General features: G+C 43.1%; 1 protein-coding gene across 1 annotated transcript in view; it reads left to right on the top strand.

Annotated features, from left to right (window-relative positions):
• The window catches only part of FARP1 (FERM, ARH/RhoGEF and pleckstrin domain protein 1), a 224,522-nt gene that overhangs the window by 181,929 nt on the left and 20,333 nt on the right, over positions 1-22,260 (top strand). Inside the window, exons 17-18 of the mRNA XM_048494114.1 lie at positions 1,337-1,470; positions 21,671-21,752. Of these exons, the coding sequence (XP_048350071.1) occupies positions 1,337-1,470; positions 21,671-21,752 (216 nt within the window). The remainder of the gene's footprint in view (positions 1-1,336; positions 1,471-21,670; positions 21,753-22,260) is intronic.

The raw sequence follows: 22,260 nt of genomic DNA, 5'->3' as shown, positions 1-22,260 counted from the left end.
CCGTGAAGGAAATTGCAGAGTTGTAGAAAAATTGAAAAGCTAAAAACAAATACAAAGCTAAATACAAATGCACTAAAAACAAATACAAAGCTTCCTGAATGAAAAGAAAATGCCTGGAGTTTTCAGAAAATAATGTCTAAGTTACTGTCGTGGGTTGCCAAACAACCTCAATAACATCAACAAGTGTTGGTTTCTGTCAAGCAAAGCAAAGAGAAAGCAGAAATGGACTGGGAGGCTGAGACAGCCCTAGAAAAGACCCTCTTCCCCCGTATCATGTCCCCTGATAGAGGAGGATGTTCCAGGGACAGGCTTAGCAGCAGCTACTGGAGATTCAGGCACAGCCGGGCCCAGCCACCATGCAGCCTGTACAGTAGGGCCTAACTTTATTTGGCAGGTTGGCCAGAGGTAAATAAGGGTAGGTAAATGATGGGTGGGGAAAAAAAGAAGGAAGCAGACTCATTGATGGTAGCCACTGTGACACTGGGCCCAGCAGCAGCAACCATCACACAACTTTGCCAGACTTTTCCAGGGGGAGGCTGTCAGAGGTGGGGAAGGAGGCAAAGCTGAAGACCCGGGAATTGTTAAATGTAGGTTGGCAGATGGATGGGAAGGAGAAAAGGAAGCAGGAAAAGAGGAGAGACTGTGGTGGCTGCCAGGGAAATAAAGGAGGAAATAGTGGAGGGGAGGAGGAAATGAGAAGCCCCTCATTTGTAGGCACATATTCTGTTGTTGAAAATTCTGAGTTGTGAGGCAAGTAAGACTTGGCTTGGGAAGATTTGTGGACTAAAAGCTACATTGGACAAAGAATCTAATAGGTTGGGGTATCTGTGTTTGCAGAATTCTAAGCCAGCTTTGGCATCCAAAATGGGAAGATAATAAAATAGAACAGGAGTCCAGTGGCATGGAAATGTGGCTTCTCACACCTATTTGGAGTGAACTGATTGCTTTGGATTGACTCTTGCTTTGAACTGGTCTCTCTTTGTAACGCCCCTCCTTTTCGCTGCATATCTGAATTGTCCTCATAGATTTATACTCCAGTGCATCTGATGAAGTGAACGCTGACTCGTGATATCTTATGCCAGAATAACTAGTTGGTTTTTAAGGCGACACTGAACTCCAGTTTTAATTTGCTGCTACAGACTAACACAGCTATTCCTGTAAATATGGAAACTTTCTTGTTTCTGTTTTGTGTAAATGTCACTATATACTTTGTTATGTATGATCATCTTGGTCACTAAGTGCAATAAAATAAGCCTGTGTATGATGCAGGTGTATTGCCATGTAAAGCACCAAAACTTAAGCCTATATTATTTAAATGTTCCTTATTATTTTGTAGTGGTTCCAGAGCTCAGTGAGTAAAGATGACTGCATGCCAGAAACACTGAGGAATCTCATCTTTTCCAGCTTTGAACCTTTGCACAAATTCCACACTACCTTTCTAAAGGAAATAGAGCAACGCCTTGCCCTTTGGTAAGTATTGTGTTGATTGCTACTTTAAATTGGGAATTATTTACCAGCATTAAACGTTCCCATGCTCTGTTTTGTAATCTACAACCTGGCCAGGGAAAGTCACCATCGCTGCAAGTCTTAGGTGCCAAATGCCAAATTTAGATAGACAAAAAATTTTTTTGCTCAGTTAAAAATTGTTTTGTTCAGTTAACAGCATTTTATATTATAACCTTAGCCAGCCTCATCTGTGCATTTTACTTGGTTGTATAAATACACCCTTCATCATCCAGACTTGAAAAGAGAGTGTGGGTGGGAATATAAAAGATTAGCATCTTTTTCTGTCAACAGGTTTCCCTTTATCCTTTTGTTCTCTGGGAAAGGAGCACCAGATGACCAGTTTAGGTTTTAGAGCCATGTGGTCTATATTGATAGCCCTTTGTGCTTTTAGGCCATAAGACATCTCCACAATCTTTCTCTCTCAGCTCTGGTGTGCATAGTCAACAGACTAAGGTGCAGGGGTGTACCGCCCACAGGACTGGGTGTGGGTGGGTCAAATGACCCCAGGTGCAACAATGGCCCGCCCCTGCAAAATTGCCCCCCAACCCTCCCTCCCCCGCGCCAACCCAGCTTGGAAATGCTGGGGCAGCGTGGGGGAGGCGCCTAAAGACAGAGTGGCGCCCATCCGTGCCACCTCCTACTCTCCCCAAGCCCTCGGGGATGGTGCTTGGGGGTGGCTCGGATGGGCACCACAGCGACAGGCCGCCTCCTGAGCCACCCGCAACGGCATCCTCAACCCCCCCCCCCCCCCAGAATGGACTACTTTGTTTCAGGTTGCTCTTGTTATGTGTGTTACTTTACAAACTCCTTGTAAACTTGTTACTTTACAAACTCCTTACTTTACAAACTAGACATAAGAACAGTTTTTTCCCGAATGCCATCACTCTGTTAAACAAATAATTCCCTCGATAATGTTAAACTATTTATTATATACTTATTATATAATTACTGCACTACTTTTTTCATCATTCCTATTACCCATCTCCTCCCACTTACGACTGTATGACTATAGCCTGTGCTGACATTTTATTTTATTTTATGATTTTACATTTTATGTTTTCATTACTACTGATTGTTTCCTGATTGCTTACTAGACCTATATGACAATCATTAAGTGCTGTACCTTATGATTCTTGACAAATGTATTTTTCTTTTATGTACACTGAGAGCATATGCACCGGAGACAAATTCCTTGTGTGTCCAATCACACTTGGCCAATAAAGATTCTATTCTATTCTATTCTATTCTATTCTATTCTATTCTATTCTAATTGAAAATGACCTCAAACAGAAAAAGGGGCTGAGCTGGTTTGAGCAAGAACCTTTGTAGCTAGCTTTCTGTTTGCAGCAGATTTCTTATGTGGGGGGGAGTATTCTAATCTCCCTCCAATCTGAAGTGGTCTGGACCAGTTTCATGCACATGTAAATACAGTTCCAATCATTCTAGCAGCCAGGGCAACAGGCAGAGCATGGAAGTGTGTCACTGAGTGGAGACAACTGAGTGGATGTGAAGGGTGTGTTCGTTGAGATTTTGTGAGTGGTTTGGTGTGGTACAAGCAGAGAAGAGTGTCTCATCACCTTTGTGTTATCCATTTACTACAAAGCTTGGATGCTCTCAGTTGAATATTTTTCTGTTGTATTTTCATGTCATTCTTCTACATGGTATTTTTATGAGTTTTTCTAGGTCTAGAATAAATAGGTATTTGGAAACTATGATCAAAGCTCTTTTGTAGAAGTTGTCCCATTGAAGTTAGGCACTATGCAGAATGGTTTGACAATTCTAGCTGAAGACACTAATCAGTATAATCAGTAAATTGATTGATCTAGATTATGAAAGGTGAACCACTGAATAATTAATTTAGTTCACGCTCCATTAATTTTAAAGAGATTATTTTCCTCTGTCAGCGCATGTTGTTCAGAAATAATTTTCCAGAAATAATTTTCCAATTCAGAAATAGTTTCCTAGGAGTGCATTTTCTTACTGTGTGATCTAATTAAAACTTCTTATCTTCATTGCAAATCTCCAGATTTTCCTTGATAAAGGCAATCCATTTTCATTAATTCTTTACCATACTGATTAAAAGTAAGGCAGATAATCAACTGAGAGCAGAAAAAACCTTGTTAGCCCTAACAGTAATAAAAGAATCTTCATCCAGGGCGGCCTAAGAAATGGTTATCAAAGGAGACATTTCTTTGCTGGTTGAAAGAGAATGAATTATTTGCGCATATTTGGTGGGATTTCTTCCCTCTTTGTAATCCTCATTCTTTTTATCTCTGGTGCAGTCTTGAAATAGGAAAGATTTGCTGCCCTCACTTTGTAAATGAATTGATGGAGGGAATTGCAACTGTGCAATCAGATCAAATAGATGCTTACCTGTATGGTGATCTCATTCATTCAAAGCAAACAATCAAAAGGGTGAATAAATACAGAATTTGTGGTGATGAAATTTCTTTCATCTTAGGAATGTCCTATTGTGAAGGACTGTTTTTTCTAAAAATTCCTACCCAAAATGTGTTATCCTTGTTAGTATCAGCATTCCTTATTTCCGTGATCCTGAGCTTTCAGCACCAAGGAAATGCAAATAAGATGAGCTTTGATCTTATGGCAGCTGCTGCTGCAAAGCACACTTCCCTAGCACTTCCTCTTGCACCACCAGATCCAGGTTTTTCAATGAGCTCTTGCCCAAGAGAAAACACCCGTGGTGTAGAAAATGCAGTCCACCACAGAGACTGTCTTGCATACATGGAATTCAGTCACCGGATGCAAGTCTCGGGTTCAGTTCAGATCAGGCTTAGCTGTAGACCACAGCTCCATCTACATGACTAGTTATGATGCAAATCTGTCTGGGCCCTGCGGGATCTTGGTGAGTTCCGCAGGGCCTGCAAGACTGAGTTGTTCCACAGGTTGTGTTCCTTTGGAGTTGTTCCTTTAGAGTGTCCAGTGCTGAGCATGGTGCCTGCTCTCTGCTCTCTGCTCCCTGCTCTTTACATCTGGGTAGTCCTCCTATGTAGGGTGTTCGCCTTTCCCCTCTTTTTGGGGAGGGTTTTAAATATGGGTTTACTGCACGCCTTTTATTGTATTAACCGCTGTTTTAATGGAATTTTAGTAAGTTTTAATGCCTATTTTAGATGGAGCCTTGTAATTTGTTATTGTGTATTTGTATAGTCTGCTCCCCTGTTTGGTATAGTATTGATTTTGTGTTGTACACCGCCCGGAGCTCCTCGGGGATAGGGCGGTATAAATATCTAATGAATGAATGAATGAATGAATGAATGAATGAATGAATGAATGAATGAATGAATGAATGAATGAATGAATGAATGAATGAATGAATGAATGAATGAATGTATGTCAAACTCTTGGAAGTAGATCATAGCTGACTGCAGGTGAAAGGAGAGGAAAGACAGAGTCCGTAAGACCAGAGATTCTCAGACCACCTCTTATTTCATTGTTGACGTTGTTTAGATTGTTTCCTTCTTTCTCCAGTCACTGCAGCATTGTGCTGGTGTGGGTACAGATGACCCTGCAGCCAGCACATTTCTGCCCTGCTTCCCTCTCTAGGAGAAGTGAGCAACCAAATTAGAAACTATCTAACACTGTTTGAAGCTGTGATGTTAACACTGCAGAATTACTCCAGTCTGCACCCAGTTAAATCAGTGGCACAGGAGGTGATGGTACCAGGAATGTGGTGACTCAGTGAGCAAAGTCTCAGTAAGCTTTCCAGTCAGATAGTCAGAAGAAGGCACTGTCAGCAACAGCACTAACCAGCTTAGTTGGCATACTGTCTGAATTGTGCATTGCAACGTAAACAGAATTCATGGTAGTACCACAAACTAGAGGATATACTGTATTTCTGTGGTGTTTTCTGAATTATTGTAATGACTGTTCTGAATGGATGTCCTCAACTTTCTGGGTCCATTTCTTGGACACCTGCCCTTTACCTCCTGCAGTGGCCCATCCAAAGACTCCAGTTCTTTTCTCTGTACATCAATTCCTTTCTTTGTGTGTGTGGATCCCTTTCTGTTAAATCTATCCAACCTCTTTGCACTAGAATATATCGTGAAAATGCATGCTCATGTGTCTTTGTACAAGAATGTGATTTCATTTGCTTGTATCGTTTTCTCCCCACAAGATAGCTCTCCTCCCGCAACTGTTTAAATTGTTTGAATTGTATTTTGACAGGGTTGGATAGGAATTTTAGACTGTATTGGCACCTTGAATTGGTATCCCAGAATGAGTTAATGTATTAACTGCCATCTTTAGGAATTGTATGTTTCAGTATTTTTATGTTTTTTAGTATTTATGCTTGTTATTTTAATATTGAATTTTGTATATTGCATGACTTTGTGTGTTAGCTGCCCTGAGCTCGGCTTTGGCTAGGAAAGAGAGGGATAGCGAGCTCAATAAAACAAACAAACAAACAAACAAATAAAATTATCTGCAAAAGATTTTCTAAGTTGTAGTCAAGGAAGTATTAGCCAAGCTGATTGACAGGGGTTTACCACAGAGGCTTTGAACTCATTTGTTACCAGGGCTATATGGGACATAAGTGTGACTTGGTTGGGCCAGGCCTGGGAGGGAGGGGAGTGGGCCAGCTGACCAAGGCACATTTATGTCATATTCGGCTCTCATAACAAATGAGTTGGAAACTCCAGGTTTACAGTTTCAAGTAAGTGCAGCCGTATGTCCTCCAGTGGTAGAAAGGAGGCTGTGGTGCAAATTTGGGGAACCACAGTCTCCTCTTTAGTACAGGAGTGATAATCCTGTTTAGATCAGGATTGATTCCACTGCAAGAAACTGAAGAATTATTTGGTCCTCCTACAACACCCCAAGAATGTGCCTTGGTATGTGCACCAGTTATCCTCAGTTTGTTAAAAATAATACTTTCCAAAACACATAGTGTGGAGCAATAATTCGCCCCTATGGCAGCGTTTGTGGATAAAAACTGCCCACAGATTCAGTTTTTCTTGGCATGTTTGCATGACAGATGTGATCGGACTGCCAAGCAAGAGCTTTTGCAATCTTTCTAAAAGCATAATGTGCGGCACAGGGCTGAAAGGGCTCATTTGGAACCAAAACTGTATGTAAACTTTCAGCCAGTAAAACAATGAACTTTTTCAAAGCCGGTAATTTTCAAGCTATATTTCAGGAAAAGTCAAGTCTCCTGGAAGCGTTTCTGAGGCTCCTGTATCAGAAAATCAGTGGTGGTGGGCAAGGGGCCTGGAAAAGAGCTTGTCCTCCCACTTAACGCGCAGCTGCAGGAGGGATATTGGTTGTGGTTCCAGAATGTCCAGTGTAGGGCCGCAGGGGGACTCAGCAGCATCCTTGAACGTAATTGGCTGCAATATGCAGGGTTTCCTGTGCAGATCCTCAGACAATTGGCCAGATGAATTCTTGAGAATCAGCATAATGTGTGTCTGGTGAACTTGATTAGTTTCCCTGCTCCTGCACATGAGGCCTGCTGGGTGTCTTTGGGCTAGCCACGGTTCTGTCAGAACTCTCTCAGCCCCACCTACCTCACAAGGTGTCTGTTGTGGGGAGAGGAAGGGAAGGAGCTTGTAAGTCACTTTGAGACTCCTTACAGTTGAGAAAAGAGGGGTATAAATCCAAATTCTTCTTCCTGTGGAGAGAAAGTTCCTTGAAAGTAGGAAACCTTATACTGATTTAAGAAGTGGAAGCATTCACAGCTCTTGCATTACTTTCCCATTTCTCATTCTAACCCAGTGCTGGCAGCTAGCTCGCTGTTACTTAAAATCCTTTTAAACTGGAAATGCCAGAGCTTAAACCTGGGACTTTTGCATCCAGAGTATTTGCTCTTCCATGGAATTAGGGACCCTTGTTCTTAGGTGGGAGTTCTGTGACAAAGGTTGCCGTTTCCTTTCTTTGTAGCATAGATTCTGTGCTTCACTGGTCCTTTCACACAACCAACTCAACTTATTAATAATTTGATAATCCATTTGGATTGTTAATGCAGATAGTATATTCATATATATATTTATACAATGTGTGGCTGATGGTGTGAGAGTCAGGTCAGAAGAATCCAGACCTGACACTCTGAAAAATTTCTACTTTAAATTTTAGTGGAAGTCAGAAGAGTAATATAATGCATGAGAATCAAATAGAAGCAAGTTTCCTCGCCTGCTTTACCTCCACCAAGTGAAATTAGTAACATTTAGATGGGAGGAATATCAGCCAGAGGTGGGACAAAGCTTTGTCTCTTTCTCCTTTTGGTAGAAGAGTCAGAAGAGAAGAAGAAAAAGTAACATTTTTGGTGCTAGCTACTTCTTGCATTTGTTTTTGGAAGAATGAAAGGTTGGCTCTTCATGTTGCTCTCCTGTGCTGGAGTTACATTGTTGCTGAGAAAATCACTTTTTCCACCAAACTCATTTTCAGCATGACCCACATTTGTGAACAGGGGATCAAAGACCTTTAGAACAGCATAACTGGATAGGTTGAATCTCCCCGGAAGGGGTAGCAGAGGTTCAGTAGGTATTTCTAGTCAATGGGGTTAATACACAGATGTCAAACTCGTGGCCCTCCAGATGTTATGGACTACAGTTCCCATCATCCCCTGCCAGCATGATGCTTGCAGGGGATGATGGGAACTGTAGTCCGTAACATCTGGAGGGCTGCGAGTTTGATACCTATGAATCATAGCCTCTTTCTGTTAAGTTTTCCATCTGAGGGTCCACCATCCTCAAAGAGGCTTCCCAGTGGCGCTGGGAGACTGGTAAAGCAACAAAGCCTCCCCGCCCCTGAGAAGCCCCCTTTTTGATGGTGTAAGTCAGAGGACCCATCAACCAACGTAACACAGCAAATGGCTAGGGAAAGCCAACTACTGCTATGCCAGCCGCTGGAATGGTGGCGGTGTGTCCAGTGCTGTGTTCAAGCGCTAGAGAAGGCTGTGGCAGCTGCCCCTCCACCAGGGTAAGTGCCCCGGGAGGGCAAATCCACTGGTGCAGCCACACACTGCTCCCACAGATGGATTTGCAACCCCCTCTGGATGGGGCTCTCAATTCTTAGTTATAAGCAAAAGTAAGGAATTCTAGAGAAGCGGCTTCCCTAAGTCCCGTGCACATTCAGTAGAATGAATGCTTCCTTTCTAATTACTTCCATAGAACATGCAAAAAGACACTTTGGCTGGCATCTGTAATTAATAATGCTGGGTCTCATTAGTGTTCAGTCATGTAATACAAGTCAGAAACGACAACATGACTTGCGGTGTAGTCCTAGCCAGAGTTTATACCCCTCTAAGCCCGCTGACTTCAGTGTGACTGTGCTTATGATGGCAGTGTTGCTATACCACATGCTGCAGCTGTGATTTCCTACCTATCTCTTTTAAGGGGTATCATATCTTGACTTGATAGTGGCCCCTTTTTGTCACTGTTGGACATTTTAAACGTAAATGAATCTCTTCGGTGTAAATAGGCCACTGGGAAACTTTGCCAGGAAGCTAGCTTTCACAAATCCTTGCTGATTTTCTAGCAAACTGTGCCTGTCCAAGGGAACAAGTTAACCCCAAGGATCATAACATTTTATAGGTCTATTCTGGAGAATTTAATTGCAGACAAGGTTGGTTGCACGTGGCAGTTCTACCTCTCTGGCTTGTGACATAGGTTTTATGTTGCACTTGAGGCAATCCGTTGTGTTAAGACTGATCTTGCTCTATTTCTCCTTTCTAAATCCTTCGTTTTAACGTAATAGGTTTCCCTGGCAGTCTGGAAGCAAAAAGCATGCTGTTTTACTAGTTTTTATCCACTTGCTCTGCAATTTTGAACCAAGCAAAAATAATGAGACACTAGATATGTAGTGTTAATTTATCTGCTTGTTTAAATTGTGTAAACAGTAGTTTTCTTAAATCAGATTTGGTGCATCTGGAAGCTAGTTTCTTCCTCTTGCTGCATTTTTGAAGCTTTACTTTCTACTCTAAAGTCTTACTGCTGTTATGAATGAAGGTTAATAATATTTTAAAGGATGTGAAGAGTCCACCATCCACTTCCTCCCTTGGTTCCCTTGTGGTTTAACATGCTGGATGTGGTTGATTTTAATGGCACAGATTGGTAAACCCACAAAGGGTGCAAAAACCATTTGTCCTTCACTGAAGATGTGAATGTAAATGGACTCTGAGGCATTTCACAACTTACACTGTTTCCATTAAAAAAATCCTCAGTGGTTTCCTGTTTTTGCTTGCGAGGTATCCTTTCCTCTGAGAGTTTGGCCTGTACTGTTAATTTTTGTTGTGTGTTTTATTTCCTCAGTCTGTCACTATTGCAGTGAGTTTATTTTGGGGCCGAATGTTTACACCTTTTGTTTTCATTGAGTGTGGAGACTTTGGGGCGAGGAAACTTCCCTGTGTGGCTCATGACTTATTCACAGTTCCTCAGATCTCTGTTTTTAAAATAAATGTTACCTGGATATAAACAGGAAGTGTCAATTCCTAACAGTCAGCATTGAGTTTCAGCAGCAGCTTAATATAATGTCACCAATAGCAAGGAACATAAAGTATTTATTAGTTTGACTATGTGGCACCTCTCTTTCTCAGCCAGTAGCCCAGAAATCTAGACTAGCACTGGCTAAGAAGACTACAGCAAAGTGTATTTACTTAAACACTAGCCGAAAAGTGGAATAAAGGCTGTTTGCTTTATAGACCGGTGGCTTTCTCTCCCTCACGTTCAGATCATGCTAAAGGAATAAAACTATACTCTGTTCCACAGAAAAATGGTAGTAGAGCTATATATTCCTCCACCACATAACAAAACATGCCAGACCTTCTTTGTTGTAGAATGCTCTGCCTGGCTCCTAGTGCCTACTTAGTTTCCCTGCTCCCCCGCCCCCATCCGTTTGAAAGCAAAAATAAATTTTAGCATAAAAGCTCTTGAATCAAAGTATCATGTTCAATAATGCACAAAATAATGATTTTGACAAAGGCAGCGTGTAAAAATAAATGATAATTTTCATATTCATTCGATACTATTTTCTGATGGGAAAGCATATAATTTTCCCAGCCACTGCACCTTAACTGACTGAACAATCATCTTTCTGTGGAACAGAGTATAGTATTCTTTTAAAAACTAAACAAAGACATGATTTTCCCAAGTGCTTGAAGCAATTAGATGATCCTGAGTCTTTCTTGGATGATAGATGGTGTCATGTTGATGGTTCAAATCTTCATTCTTTCATGAATCTTGCTGGGTGAATCCGGGCCAGGTGATCTGTCTCTCAGCAAAACCTCCCTGACAGAGTTGTTGTGAGGATAAAACAGACCATTCTGCAATTAGTAGAAAAGAAGGGAAAGTTAAAAACATGATGGGCAGATCAACTGTCCGCCTGAAAGCTAACTGGGCTGGCTCTGAGCTTCTTCGAAAAATTTCAGGGAAGAAGTACAATTCAGCAGCAGTGGACAAGGCAACTGGCCAGGAAGAGCAGAGTGACCTGCTGGTGTTCATTTTGGAGGGCTTTTCTCAAAGCCACATCTTTTAAAACAGTGTATTTTTAACAGGGGTTTGCAGGGGTTTTCTCTTTTTCTCCTTGTAAGGTTGCTAAGAGCTGAGACTGCTGGAGGTGGGGCCCACCAGGTTGGCCAGAAGCCACCGTCCCGGCCTAAAGTCAGCCCTGAGGTGAGTCATTCAGTCTTTAGTTCAAAGGCCCTCTGACATGGTTATACTAAGGCCAAGCAATTTCTTCTTTTAAAATAAATAAATAAACAACAATAAGGACATTTCGAGGATAGGTACAGATAGCTCAAAGGGCACTGACCAAAAGTTTAATATCTAAATATATAAACAAAAGCAGATGAAGGCAGGAAGCCAGCAGGGGATGGGGCTTCCCAGTGTTTTGCACTGAGGTCACATGTATGACCACTACCAGGCCAGAAGTCGTGGGTGTGCCCTCACAGTAATGAGTTCTGGCATACAAGGAACTGTCCGCCTTGAAGCCGCGTAATCTGGAGAAGCTGAGAGAGGCAGAGAGGGCAACAAACAGTTTAGACCCAGCAGCCGGGTCCCCAGCACCGACGCGAGAATGAGAGTCTGGCGACAGAGTTAGTCCGTGGGGAAGATAATCTCGATGGGACCCCTTCCATTGGTGGTCAGATATCCTCGCGACTGATACCCTCGGGAGGTGGGGGTCTTTGTAGTGGGTGATCTGATCATCAGGAACAGCAGAGTTAATGGTGACAGGCGCGGATAATCGTGATGGTGACTTGCCTGCCTGGCGCGGTTATGGATACCGCCATCGCCTAGATAGAAAGGGCTGTTGTAGGGATTGTGCGCTGGGGTGAGTCAGCAGTTGTGGTCCATTGGTACCAATGACATTGGGAAATGTAGCCGGAGGTTCTGGAAGCCAAATTTAGGCTACAGGGAAAAGGTTAAAACCAGGACCCTGCTAAGGTGGCATTCTTCAGGGTCAGTTACTCCGTTCCATCGCCAAGAGGCGAAGCTAGGGCAAGCCGGAGGCGCTGGTGGTCCAAATGCTGCGGATGAGAAGGTGTGCAAGGCAGAGGCTTCAGATTTTGTCAGGAACTGGGAAGCAGGGATAAGCAGCCTGTACAAAGGGACGGGCTTCATCTTTAACCAAAGAGGAACCAGGTTGGTCAACATTAAAAAAAAAAAAAAAAGGTGGCAGAACAGCTTTTAAACTGATCCCTGGGGAAAGCCGACAGGAGCTGAGGTGACTTCGGGTTCGAATACAGAGTCCATGGGGATGACAGAGAGAAGGGAGTATTTTAAACAACCACATACAAGTGAAGAGCACAGCAATGTGATAAAGAGGCCCAAAAGGCTAGAGGGCAACATATAAATCCCAGGTTATTAGAGACAGAGTATACAAGTGTCTCTATGCTATTAGTAGAAGCTATCTGACCTAAAATGGGGAGCTGGAGTACAGAGTTTTGAAGGAGGACATTGATATAGTGGGTAATCAGAGACATGGTGGAATGAACCAGTGGGATGCTGTTATCCCAGGTTACAGGCCTCAGGAAGGATATAGGACAGGGTTTATTGGGGTGGAGGGTCTCTACATCATCAAAGAGAGCATAGTGTCACATAAAATAGACAATGTATGGGGGAGCTGATTCCCCACAGAAGCACTGTGGATATCAATACCAGGGTGAAGCATAGTTTAACATTAGAATATATTATCGCCCCTGACCAAAGCGCAAAGAAGAGTATTCCTGAGATGGAAGTGTTCCAGAGGCCAACAAAAGCAAAATGTCGTGTAATGGGCGATTTTATCCATCCCCATATAAACTGGAAATGCAATGTTCAGCCATGGTAAGGAGAGAACATTCCTGGATATGCTAAATGACTGCTGGTATGATGGTTGTAGAACCAAATCCAGGGAGATGTGATCCTAGATCTAATCTTCATGTGGGACCCAGGACCTGGTGCGGGAAGTCAGTGTTGTTGGAGCCGAAGGAACAGCTGCACCACAATGTTGCCAGATTCAGTAATATCTCGCACGCTACAACCGTGAAGTTATGACTGCTCAGCAAAATTTCAAACACAGGGATAGTGCAGGAAGCTGAAAGGAAAATCAAGAGAGGCCAAAATTCAAGATGTTTGAGGTTACCAAAAACACGTCACAAAAGCCCAGCTGAATGTGTTCCGTAGGTTAAAGCGTTTCAGTCCAAAAGAAACTGGTTAAACAAGGGACGCTGGAGGAAATTATTAGAAAAGATGTCTTAAATGAAGTCCAACTTAACTGATAAAGAATACCAGAGAGAACACAAACAGGCAGTAGCCAAGTTAGCCGTGTATAAAAGCGATTATGAGGAACACATGGCTGCGTGAACACGTCAAACCAGCAACAAACAGTTCTTCCGCGCCATCGCAGGAAGCGCCAGCAAGGGAAGCGGTAGTCCGTTAGATGACAAAGGAACAAAGGGTGTGCTAAAGATGACAGGGAGATTGCAGAAAGCTGAATGAATTCTTTGCACCTGTCTTCACTCCAAGAGGAGGTGAGGAAAATTCCCACCTGAACCAAGTTTTAGGAGGCTTAACCGGGAGAACTAACAAAGATAGTGGTAGACAAGGAAGAAGTTCCAGCCATTGATAAACTAATGTTACCAAATCCCCTGGCCCAGATTGTATCTACCCAAGGCTCGCAGCCTACAACAAAATTCGATCTTCCCACTTTTAATATGCAATCCTATCCCAAATCAGGCTCCATCCCTGAAGACTGGAAGATGGGCTAATGTCACACCAATCTTTAAGAAAGGATCTAGGGGACCCGGAAATTACAGAAGCCAGTCATTTGACATCTGTTCCTGGTAAATTAGTAGAATCTGTCACAAAGATAAAATTATAAACATGTAGAAAGCAAGACCTGCTGGAGAAGAGAGTCAGCATGGTTTCTTTTGGCAGGAGGCAACCTGTCTACAAACTTACTATTGAGGATGTAAACAGGCATGTGGATATGGGGAACCAGTGGACATTGTCTACTTGGATTTCCAAAAGGTTTTTGACAAAGTTCCCACCAGAGACTATTGAGAAAACTCAGCAATGACGGAATAAGACGGGAAGTCCCCATGGAATAAAACCAGTTGGAGAAACAGGAAGCAAAGAGGCAACGGGAAATTCTCACAATGGAGAGAGATGTAGGGAGGAAGGTCCCCAAGGATCCATATTGGGATCCATGCTCTTTAACCCATTCATAAATGACCTGAAGTAGGGTGGGTAGCTGGCGGCCAAGTTTGCAGATGATACCAAATTATGTAGGGCGGTGAGAACCACAAAGGATCACAGGAGCTCCGCGACCTTGATAAATTAGGGTGAGTGGGCAAAGAAATGGCAAATGCAGTTCACCGTAGCAAAATGCAAAGCATGCCATAGGGGGCAAAAAATCCAAACTTCCACATTATGCTGAAATAAAAGCACGTCACAGACCAGGAAAGGGATTTAAATTAGCTGATAGTCCTGGACGTCAACCAATGGCGGCAGCTGTGAAAAAAAAGGCAAACCTCTATGCTGGGGATAATTAGGAAAGGAATTGAGAATAAAACCGCAAAAGATTGTCATGCCCCTATAAAGCTGGCGCGACCGCACTTGGAGTACCCGTGTTCAGCCCTGGTCGCCGCCATCCCAGCATACGAAGAGATAAAAAAGTGAGAAGGGCTTAATGAGGATGATTGAGGGACTGCCAACCTCCCAAGTGAGGGAAAGCATTGCAGCGCTTGTAACCCTTTAATGGAGAGGAGGACGCCTGAGGGATATACTGAAGTCTATAAAATTATGCATGGGTAGAAAATGCCGACAGAGAGAAATTCTCTTCACACAAACCAGGGGCATCTACTGGCGCCAGTAAAGAATTAGAACTAATAAAAGGAAACACTTCTTCACGCAACGTGTGATTGGTGTTTGGAATATGCTGCCACAGGAGGTGGTGTGATGGCCACTAACCTGATAGCTTTAAAAGGGCTTGGACAGATTTATGGAGGAAGCCTCATTTTATGGCTACTCAATCTGCATCCCTTGGACTGAGGATTGCAAATGCCTTTAACAGTCCAGGTGCTCGGGAGCAACAGCCACAGAAGGCCATTGCTTTCACATCCTACATGTGAACTCCCAAAGGCACCTGGTGGGCCACTGCGAGTAGCAGAGAGCTGGACTAGATGGACTCTGGTCTGATCCAGCTGGCTTGTTCTTATGTTCTTATGTTCTTAATTACTGGGCAATAAACGTTGGTTTGCTTATTTAATCTCTAAAGCAAATTACTACGAAGAATGAATGTAAAAGCTGCGTTATACTCCTGGGGAAATTGAGAGGTTTTATCACTGAGCATGGCCTTTGAATATATTTGCCTCTATGAACCTCTTGTGGTATTTGGAAGGCATGTTTCTTGTAAAGATTTCTGGACGCCTGAGGGCCTACAATCAGACAGAGCAACACATAGCGAGCGATTAGGTGTCTTGACATATGGCTGGGGGGTCTTACACTGGAGTCAATTTTCACATCAAGATGAAAGCAATTTTTTAATTAGGCCATAGATAATACAAATTGTTCAAAAACCACTTTTAATCAGGGGAAATGCCATAAATGTAGTTGTCCAATGTCATGACAGTTCTTTTTTGCCAGTTCTTGCCAGAAAGCTTTCTGTTTTCTTGGACTGCAGTTAAAATCCCTAAATCATCTTTTGGTTATTGAATGTTAAAAGGATGCATCTTTAAACAGTTAAAAGAATTGTGCTTGCAGGGTGGCTTCCATGTTAGCAGCTAGCAGCTAGTCCTTTACCAGGAGCCTGTTGCATATCGTATGTTCATAGCAGGAATTGAACTCGGTGCATGCCAGCCACAGGATGGAATAGCCTTGGCTGCAATTGACTGACAACTGAGTCCCAGCATAAGAGCTGGTGGACATTCCTGTTGGTAGAAGGGTTTATAAAAACTGTCCTTTATATCCTGCTCTTTCTGAGGTGCAGGGTTGTGCATATATATTCATGCATGCATTTGGTAGGCTATCTGTTATGGTATGTTCTTCAACTTGGCTGCGCCTAATTAGTATGTTCTTTACAAGAACACACTTATTGCTAACTTGCCCTATATTGATTATATAATTTCAATAAGGCCAGCCTAGAAAATTTGATCTTGGCAAAAAATCAACAAGGTATTTTTATTTCACTGTTCCCCTGATGTAATTAAATTATCTCAGAAGATGTAACTGCCAATAAAAGGGGTGTGGAATTACAGCTGTAAAGGTCTTTGCATTGGCAGAGTAACTGAACTGTTCCATGCGGTATGCTGAAGTGCTACTTTTCAGAAAATAGCTAGAAGTTTCAAAATTGGCTACCAGCTTGGAGGTGAATTAAAATGCGCTGTTGTAGTCCCTGGGGTTTTTTTTTAAGGGTGGAGGAAAGAAAGCGTAAGTCTAATGCTTCCCCCTGCTGCTCTGTAGCTTTGTGCGCTGGTGTAGCTTTTGGTGGGCAGCCATTTGATTCTTCTCTGCCATTCATTCATTCCAAATGTATAGCATGTCAGAGGATCGTCTCAGTTTTTGAGAAGAAAAATTGGGAAATTTGGGGGAGCACTGAAAAGATATCTCTTATATGGTACACATCTACAACATTTTCAAGAATGTTGTTCTATTAAACGGTGTCTGTTCAAATGATACACTTCCTTTAGTTTATTGCATAATGTTTTCTGCTTCCAACTTTATTTTTGTCCTGCCTTTCAGATGTCGAAAATTAAATATACATGTGCTGTGGTAACACAAGGTGCAGTTTGCAACTTTTCTTCAAGTATTGTGTATGTTTGTAATTTTTCTTATGGAAAATGAAGAAATTTTACTTTCAAATTCCATAAATGTGCCTAATAGTTATCAGTGGCACAACTTACATTGTTAAATCACTAAAAACAGCATAGGTTTGATTGAAAAGTAAATATTGCATATAGTTCAGATTTTCCCAAAACGTCCATCTCTCCCCACAAAAGAAACTCAGGAGAAAAAAAATCCCTCCGGCTTCAGAATGTTTACTTGTCAGGAAACTGTCCTTGGCAATAATGTCTTGGACTAGAGAGAAAAGCTCTGAGTTGCATGCTGTGGAGTTGTATGCCATCACTTTATCAACTAATTCATTAGCATTTCTCAGTTGAGACAGATGTTTTGCATCTCCCTGGAATGTGTATCTGTGCAATGCGTGTGCTTGCAGATATGCATCTGTGGTATGCGTTCATTACCTTTTTATGCATACCCCAAAAGAAAGTAGTGTAGTGACTCTCAGGACAAAATTGCTAAAGAAGAAGCCCATGAAGCAAACATTTTCTTTTTAAAAGTGTGTCTTTTTTACTGGAGAGACATGCAGTCTACACATATTGAGAAGAGGGACAGAGGCAGGTTTGTATTTGGCCTCATGGCCCTTTTTAAAAGAACAAGTGTACAGTCCAAGGTTGTGTCCTGCTAACAGTAGTGCCTTCCTCCAGCACAAGATGTTTCCCTCTGGTTCAAGGGCTCTTCTTCCAGTAGAAGAACTTCTTGCATTTGGGGAAGGCACCTTGCGCTGAAGGAAAGCCCTATTGTTAGTGGTACAGATCCATAGGATCCAACCCCACAAGAGATCAGGGATGCTTTCCTTAATAATTGCCTTCACTGCTGACAATATTTTGTCAGCCTGACAGTGGACTGCATCCTCCTAACAAATTTGTCAGATTGCCAGTCGCTCCCAACCTTTTTTCACGTGTGTACCCCTTGGCAACCCATTGCCATAAAACTACCCCCATAACCATATTCACAAACCCATTACATAATTGTTTCATGTACCCCCAAATGCTCTGGAGGGTACTCCTGAAGATATGTGTACCCCAGGTTGGAATGCAGAGGCCGTAGGAAAGCACAGAGATTTAAATCATTTAGTCACAACATTGGTCAGAGGTGGGGGGAAAGTGGAAGGGAGGCAAGCTGTTCCAAAACTGTATGGTCACACAAAAGAAACCAGATCGCTAACTTGGCCAGAATAACTTGCATTCTGCATTAGTCCCTGAAGTCCCCAAAATCGAATGGGTGACTTGCTATACACTCACACAGGATCAGCTCTTTGAGCTCAAGGCCTGAAGTTTCACGGAGATGTTCCTACCCGGTGCTTCCCCTGAGAAAAAGGAAGGCTTAGGAATTCTGTGCCTCAGTAAACGGAGGCACTTTGCAACTCCATCCACAACTGCCAGCCATAAGATACATATTCTGGCAGGTCACTAAGGCAGATTAGAGTCTTCTGGGATTCACAGTCACTTTCCTGGATTCACTTTCCTGGATGCACTTTGGGAGCTGCAAGCTGCTGCATGGGGGGGGGGGGGGGGTAGGTTGGTCTCAGTTAAATTTTGGTGGCAGCGCAGTGGGTGGGGGGGACGACAACATCCTAAGGAGACTTCCAGCAACAGAATACATCCCCTGGATACTTGCTGCTAGTCACACCCAACTTGTGATGACTGAGTATGTGATGCAAAGGGCTAGGGTGTGGGAGAGTCACCATAGTATTGATCCAGTGTGGACTAAGAGCCTCTCTTCCATTAGCTTTGGGGGCAGCTGAGAGCTCTTTAAGAGCCCATTTCCTGTGGTGGTGGCAGGGAGAAGAGGGAAAGAGGATAAGTATCTTTCAGCCTCTCAGTCCAGAAGTACAGAGCACCCAGCTGGGAGGATAATTGGAAAATGGAGGCACTCTTAAAGAATTGCCAGGGAAAAGGAAAGAAGCCGAAAGCACAGAAGATTTATGGGTAGGAACAGGGAAGGAGAGAAGTCAAGTTTCCTGCTGCAACAACAATAATACTCATGTATTTCTCCCAGTAGTTTGACAAGCAAAGGGAGTGTATTTGTGCCCCCCCCCATCCTGCATCCAATCCAGCCCATGATTTTCAGCTTTGCCAGCCACTTCCACCCAATTTTTTCGGGGGGGGGGGGGGGCTACGTCTTGGGGAAGGAAATTGCGGGGGGCGGGGGAGATTTAAGAGAACTAGAAAGTGGGGGATCACAAACACGAAATAGGAGTATTAAAAACACAACATTTGTGGTGCCCCTCCACGCATGTGCTCTCTCCACTGTCGTTGAAAAGGCAGGCAGGCAGGCAGTCTCTCCATCCCTCAACTGTCAGGCAATTCTACCAAGTGCCCCCAAAGTGGGTGGCCAGCCATTGTGGAGTTTTTCTCACGTAGCCCCCAAGTTGGGACCCGCCACATTAAAATGTAGCATTACACTCAAGATTTCCGTCTTGGTTGCATTGGTCTCTCTTATTCATTTCAGGAATATATTTTATTACTTTGTTCTGCTTCCTTGGTTCTGAGCGTGTTCGAAGATAAAAGCAGGAGGATGCTGTATTCCGGGATGTAATTATAGGACAACAGATAAAACAGCCAGCTAACTCTTCTTGCTCTCTTGAAATGAACATGAAGTCTTTTAGGATGATCACATGATGTTTATGGGTTTTTGAAAACGTTGCTGCCATGTTGAGATAATTTGGCAGTTTCTTCTGTTTGGGAAATTAATTCCTTCTCTTGTGCTTTTCCAAGTAGGAAATAATATACAAGAGGCTATGTAGTAAGGATGCGATATGCAAATTAGAATATCTTTACTAATTAGAACTGCTGGAATGTTATTTTTTAGTTTAAGCCACATGGATTAAGCTGTGTCTTGCAATACATTTCTGGTTATGGAAATAACCTCTTTTGAAATTAGTAAAAAAGACATATCAGCAAGGATCTAAACAACTACACAACTTATTTTTTATTCCCAAGCAAGCCTTGTGTATATTTCTTGAATGCTCCAATACTGCATGACAAACAAACAGGCATTCCCATGCTTGCGCCAAGTGCCAGGCCACAGCTCTGTGGCTGCACCCAGCTGCCACCCCCAAAGAGGCTTCCCAGTGACATGGGGAAGGCAAAAAGCCCCCTTGCCTCCAAGAAGCCTCAATGGGCCACCCCACACTTAGGTCAGCAAAAAGCTGGTGTAAATGCAGGCTGTGGCCCACCAGCACAACACCAGCAAAGGCTCCGCTCCACTGGTAGTGAAGGCTCAGGGATGGTGCTGCAGTGTCCTGCTCCATGTCCCCCCTCCTGGGGAGAGTGGCGGACGCCACATGACAGTGATTCACCCCACCACTGGGTAAGTGCCCCGGAGGGGACGAAACTGCTGGCATGGCCACCCTGCTGCTCCCAGTGGCCGATGGCCCCCATTTCAGATGGGGCTGTAAGAGGAACTGCAGCCTCAGTCTGTGGCAAGAGTTTCTGTACAAAGAAAGGGTTTTTTCTAAATAGCACTGGAGTAGTTTTACTGTGATCTCAAACCACTTAAAACCTGATCTGCAAACCAGTGGTTTTTCTGCAGGCATACTTTTTTTTATTGCTTCCACTACATCTGACATGTCATTTAAGAGTGATTAGAATTGTCTTCCAGTTCTAAAACAGTGAAATGATATGGTTGAATTTTAGTGTATTTGAAGTTCGTTGCAGCCAGTGGGTTGGGGGCTTAATTCGGCTTAGATCTGTGATGGTTCAATGAATTGACCTGTGGCTGAGCACTTGGAATCCTGGGCCTGGAAAAACCCTGCTTATTTGCTAAAATGCCAAGATTCATGGAGCTAAAGTAGTTTTTTCATGGCATGTTGCTGTTGCTTTTAAAATCCTAGTGTCTTCCTGTAGATTTCATTGATGATTCTCTAGGGGCTACCCTGGTTACTGTGGACCAAACTTTGAATCAAACATAAAAAAAATTATTGAGAAACATTAGTACCTCACAGGGTGTTTGTCGTGGAGGGGGGAGAGGGAAATGAGATTGTCAGCCCCTTTGAGTCTCCGTACAGGAGAGAAGAGGTATAAATCCAAACTCTTCTTCGTAGCAGTAGCGTAGTGGTTAAGAACGGGTGTACTCTAATCTGGAGGAACAGGGTTTGATTCCCCGCTCTGCTGCTTGAGCTGTGGAGGCTTACCTGGGGAATTCAGATTAGCCTGTACATTCCAACACATGCCAGCTGGGTGACCTTGGGCTAGTCACAGTTCTTCTGAGCTCTCTCAGCCCCACCTACCTCACAGGGTGTCTGTTGTGAGGGGGGAAGGGTAAGGAGTTTGTAAGCCCCTTTGAGTCTCCTGCAGGAGAGAAAGGGGGGATATACAGCCAACTCTTCTTCTTCTTCTTCTACTGCTGCTATGGCTAAATTTCCCTTCAGTTTCATCTTTTCTGAAGTGTTCTGTGGTACATAGCATTGCACCTGGTCCACAGCAGGAGCAGAGCAAGGGGGAACTGCACCTAGGGCATGCATGCACCCTGCGTCCCTCCTGCCCCCACTCTGGAACGCTGCGCCCCCACCATGCCCCAGGCACGTCCCCGCACAGGCGTGTGCCCGGTGCGTCGTGGAGCCCCCCGCCCCCTTGTCACTATGCCGCTGGTCCACAGGATCATGGCTGTTCCCACCCCTGGGTTCTCTATCTTCAAGCTTTCACAAGGTTGCACCCTGTGTCCTTTTGTCTTCAGTATTTAATACCCTTGCAGAGTTCATGGTCTCTGTGCCATTACAAATGCAACCATTGCAAATGAAGGATGTACTTCTTGTGAGAATTAACAGCCCATTAAGAAGATTCAATTCTAAAGGCATGGAGAAACGGGATTTCTTTTCAATGTAAAATATTCATTCTCTCTGAGTTACAATTCAGTTATAATATATGACTGACCAATTATTCTGTTGTTGTCAGGGAAGGGCGATCTAATGCCCATTTGAAAGGAGATTACCAAAGAATTGGGGACGTTATGCTGAGGAACATTCAGAGTATGAAGGTATGAATTACTTTTTATCCTGGAGGTAGATGAGATGGATCCACAGGAATGTCTTCTTTGTCATAATGTAGAACAGAAGCTAGTCAGTGAATTCCTGGACTGTTTGCAAACATCTAGATTTTATGTGTCCACAACTTTATTTTTTCCCCTTAGGTTACATTTCTCCACGGTATAAAAACAGCACTAAATTGAACTGTTTTCCACAAGTAGGAGAGGATCCCTGGTTTTGATTTTTCAATATGACATCATAGGTTTAACTTTTTTGAAATACAGAATATCAGCTCTCTTCAGTCAACTCCCATCACTTCTAGGAAGTCCTGCAAAATATTATTTGTAAAGAAGACCTTTGGATAATGATGTAGGGTACTAATATAATGAGAAATTACTTGTTATGACTTCATTGAATTATGGATTAAAATTTCAAGCAGACAATAAATAATTTTTAGTGGATTTTAATCTGTGGAACTGTTGTTTGAACTGTTGTTTCTAGATACTCTTTAGGTTTATT

Source organism: Sphaerodactylus townsendi, linkage group LG04, assembly GCF_021028975.2.
Source record: "Sphaerodactylus townsendi isolate TG3544 linkage group LG04, MPM_Stown_v2.3, whole genome shotgun sequence".
NCBI classification, from domain to species: domain Eukaryota; kingdom Metazoa; phylum Chordata; class Lepidosauria; order Squamata; family Sphaerodactylidae; genus Sphaerodactylus; species Sphaerodactylus townsendi.
This window is presented reverse-complemented; position numbering and strand designations above follow the sequence as displayed.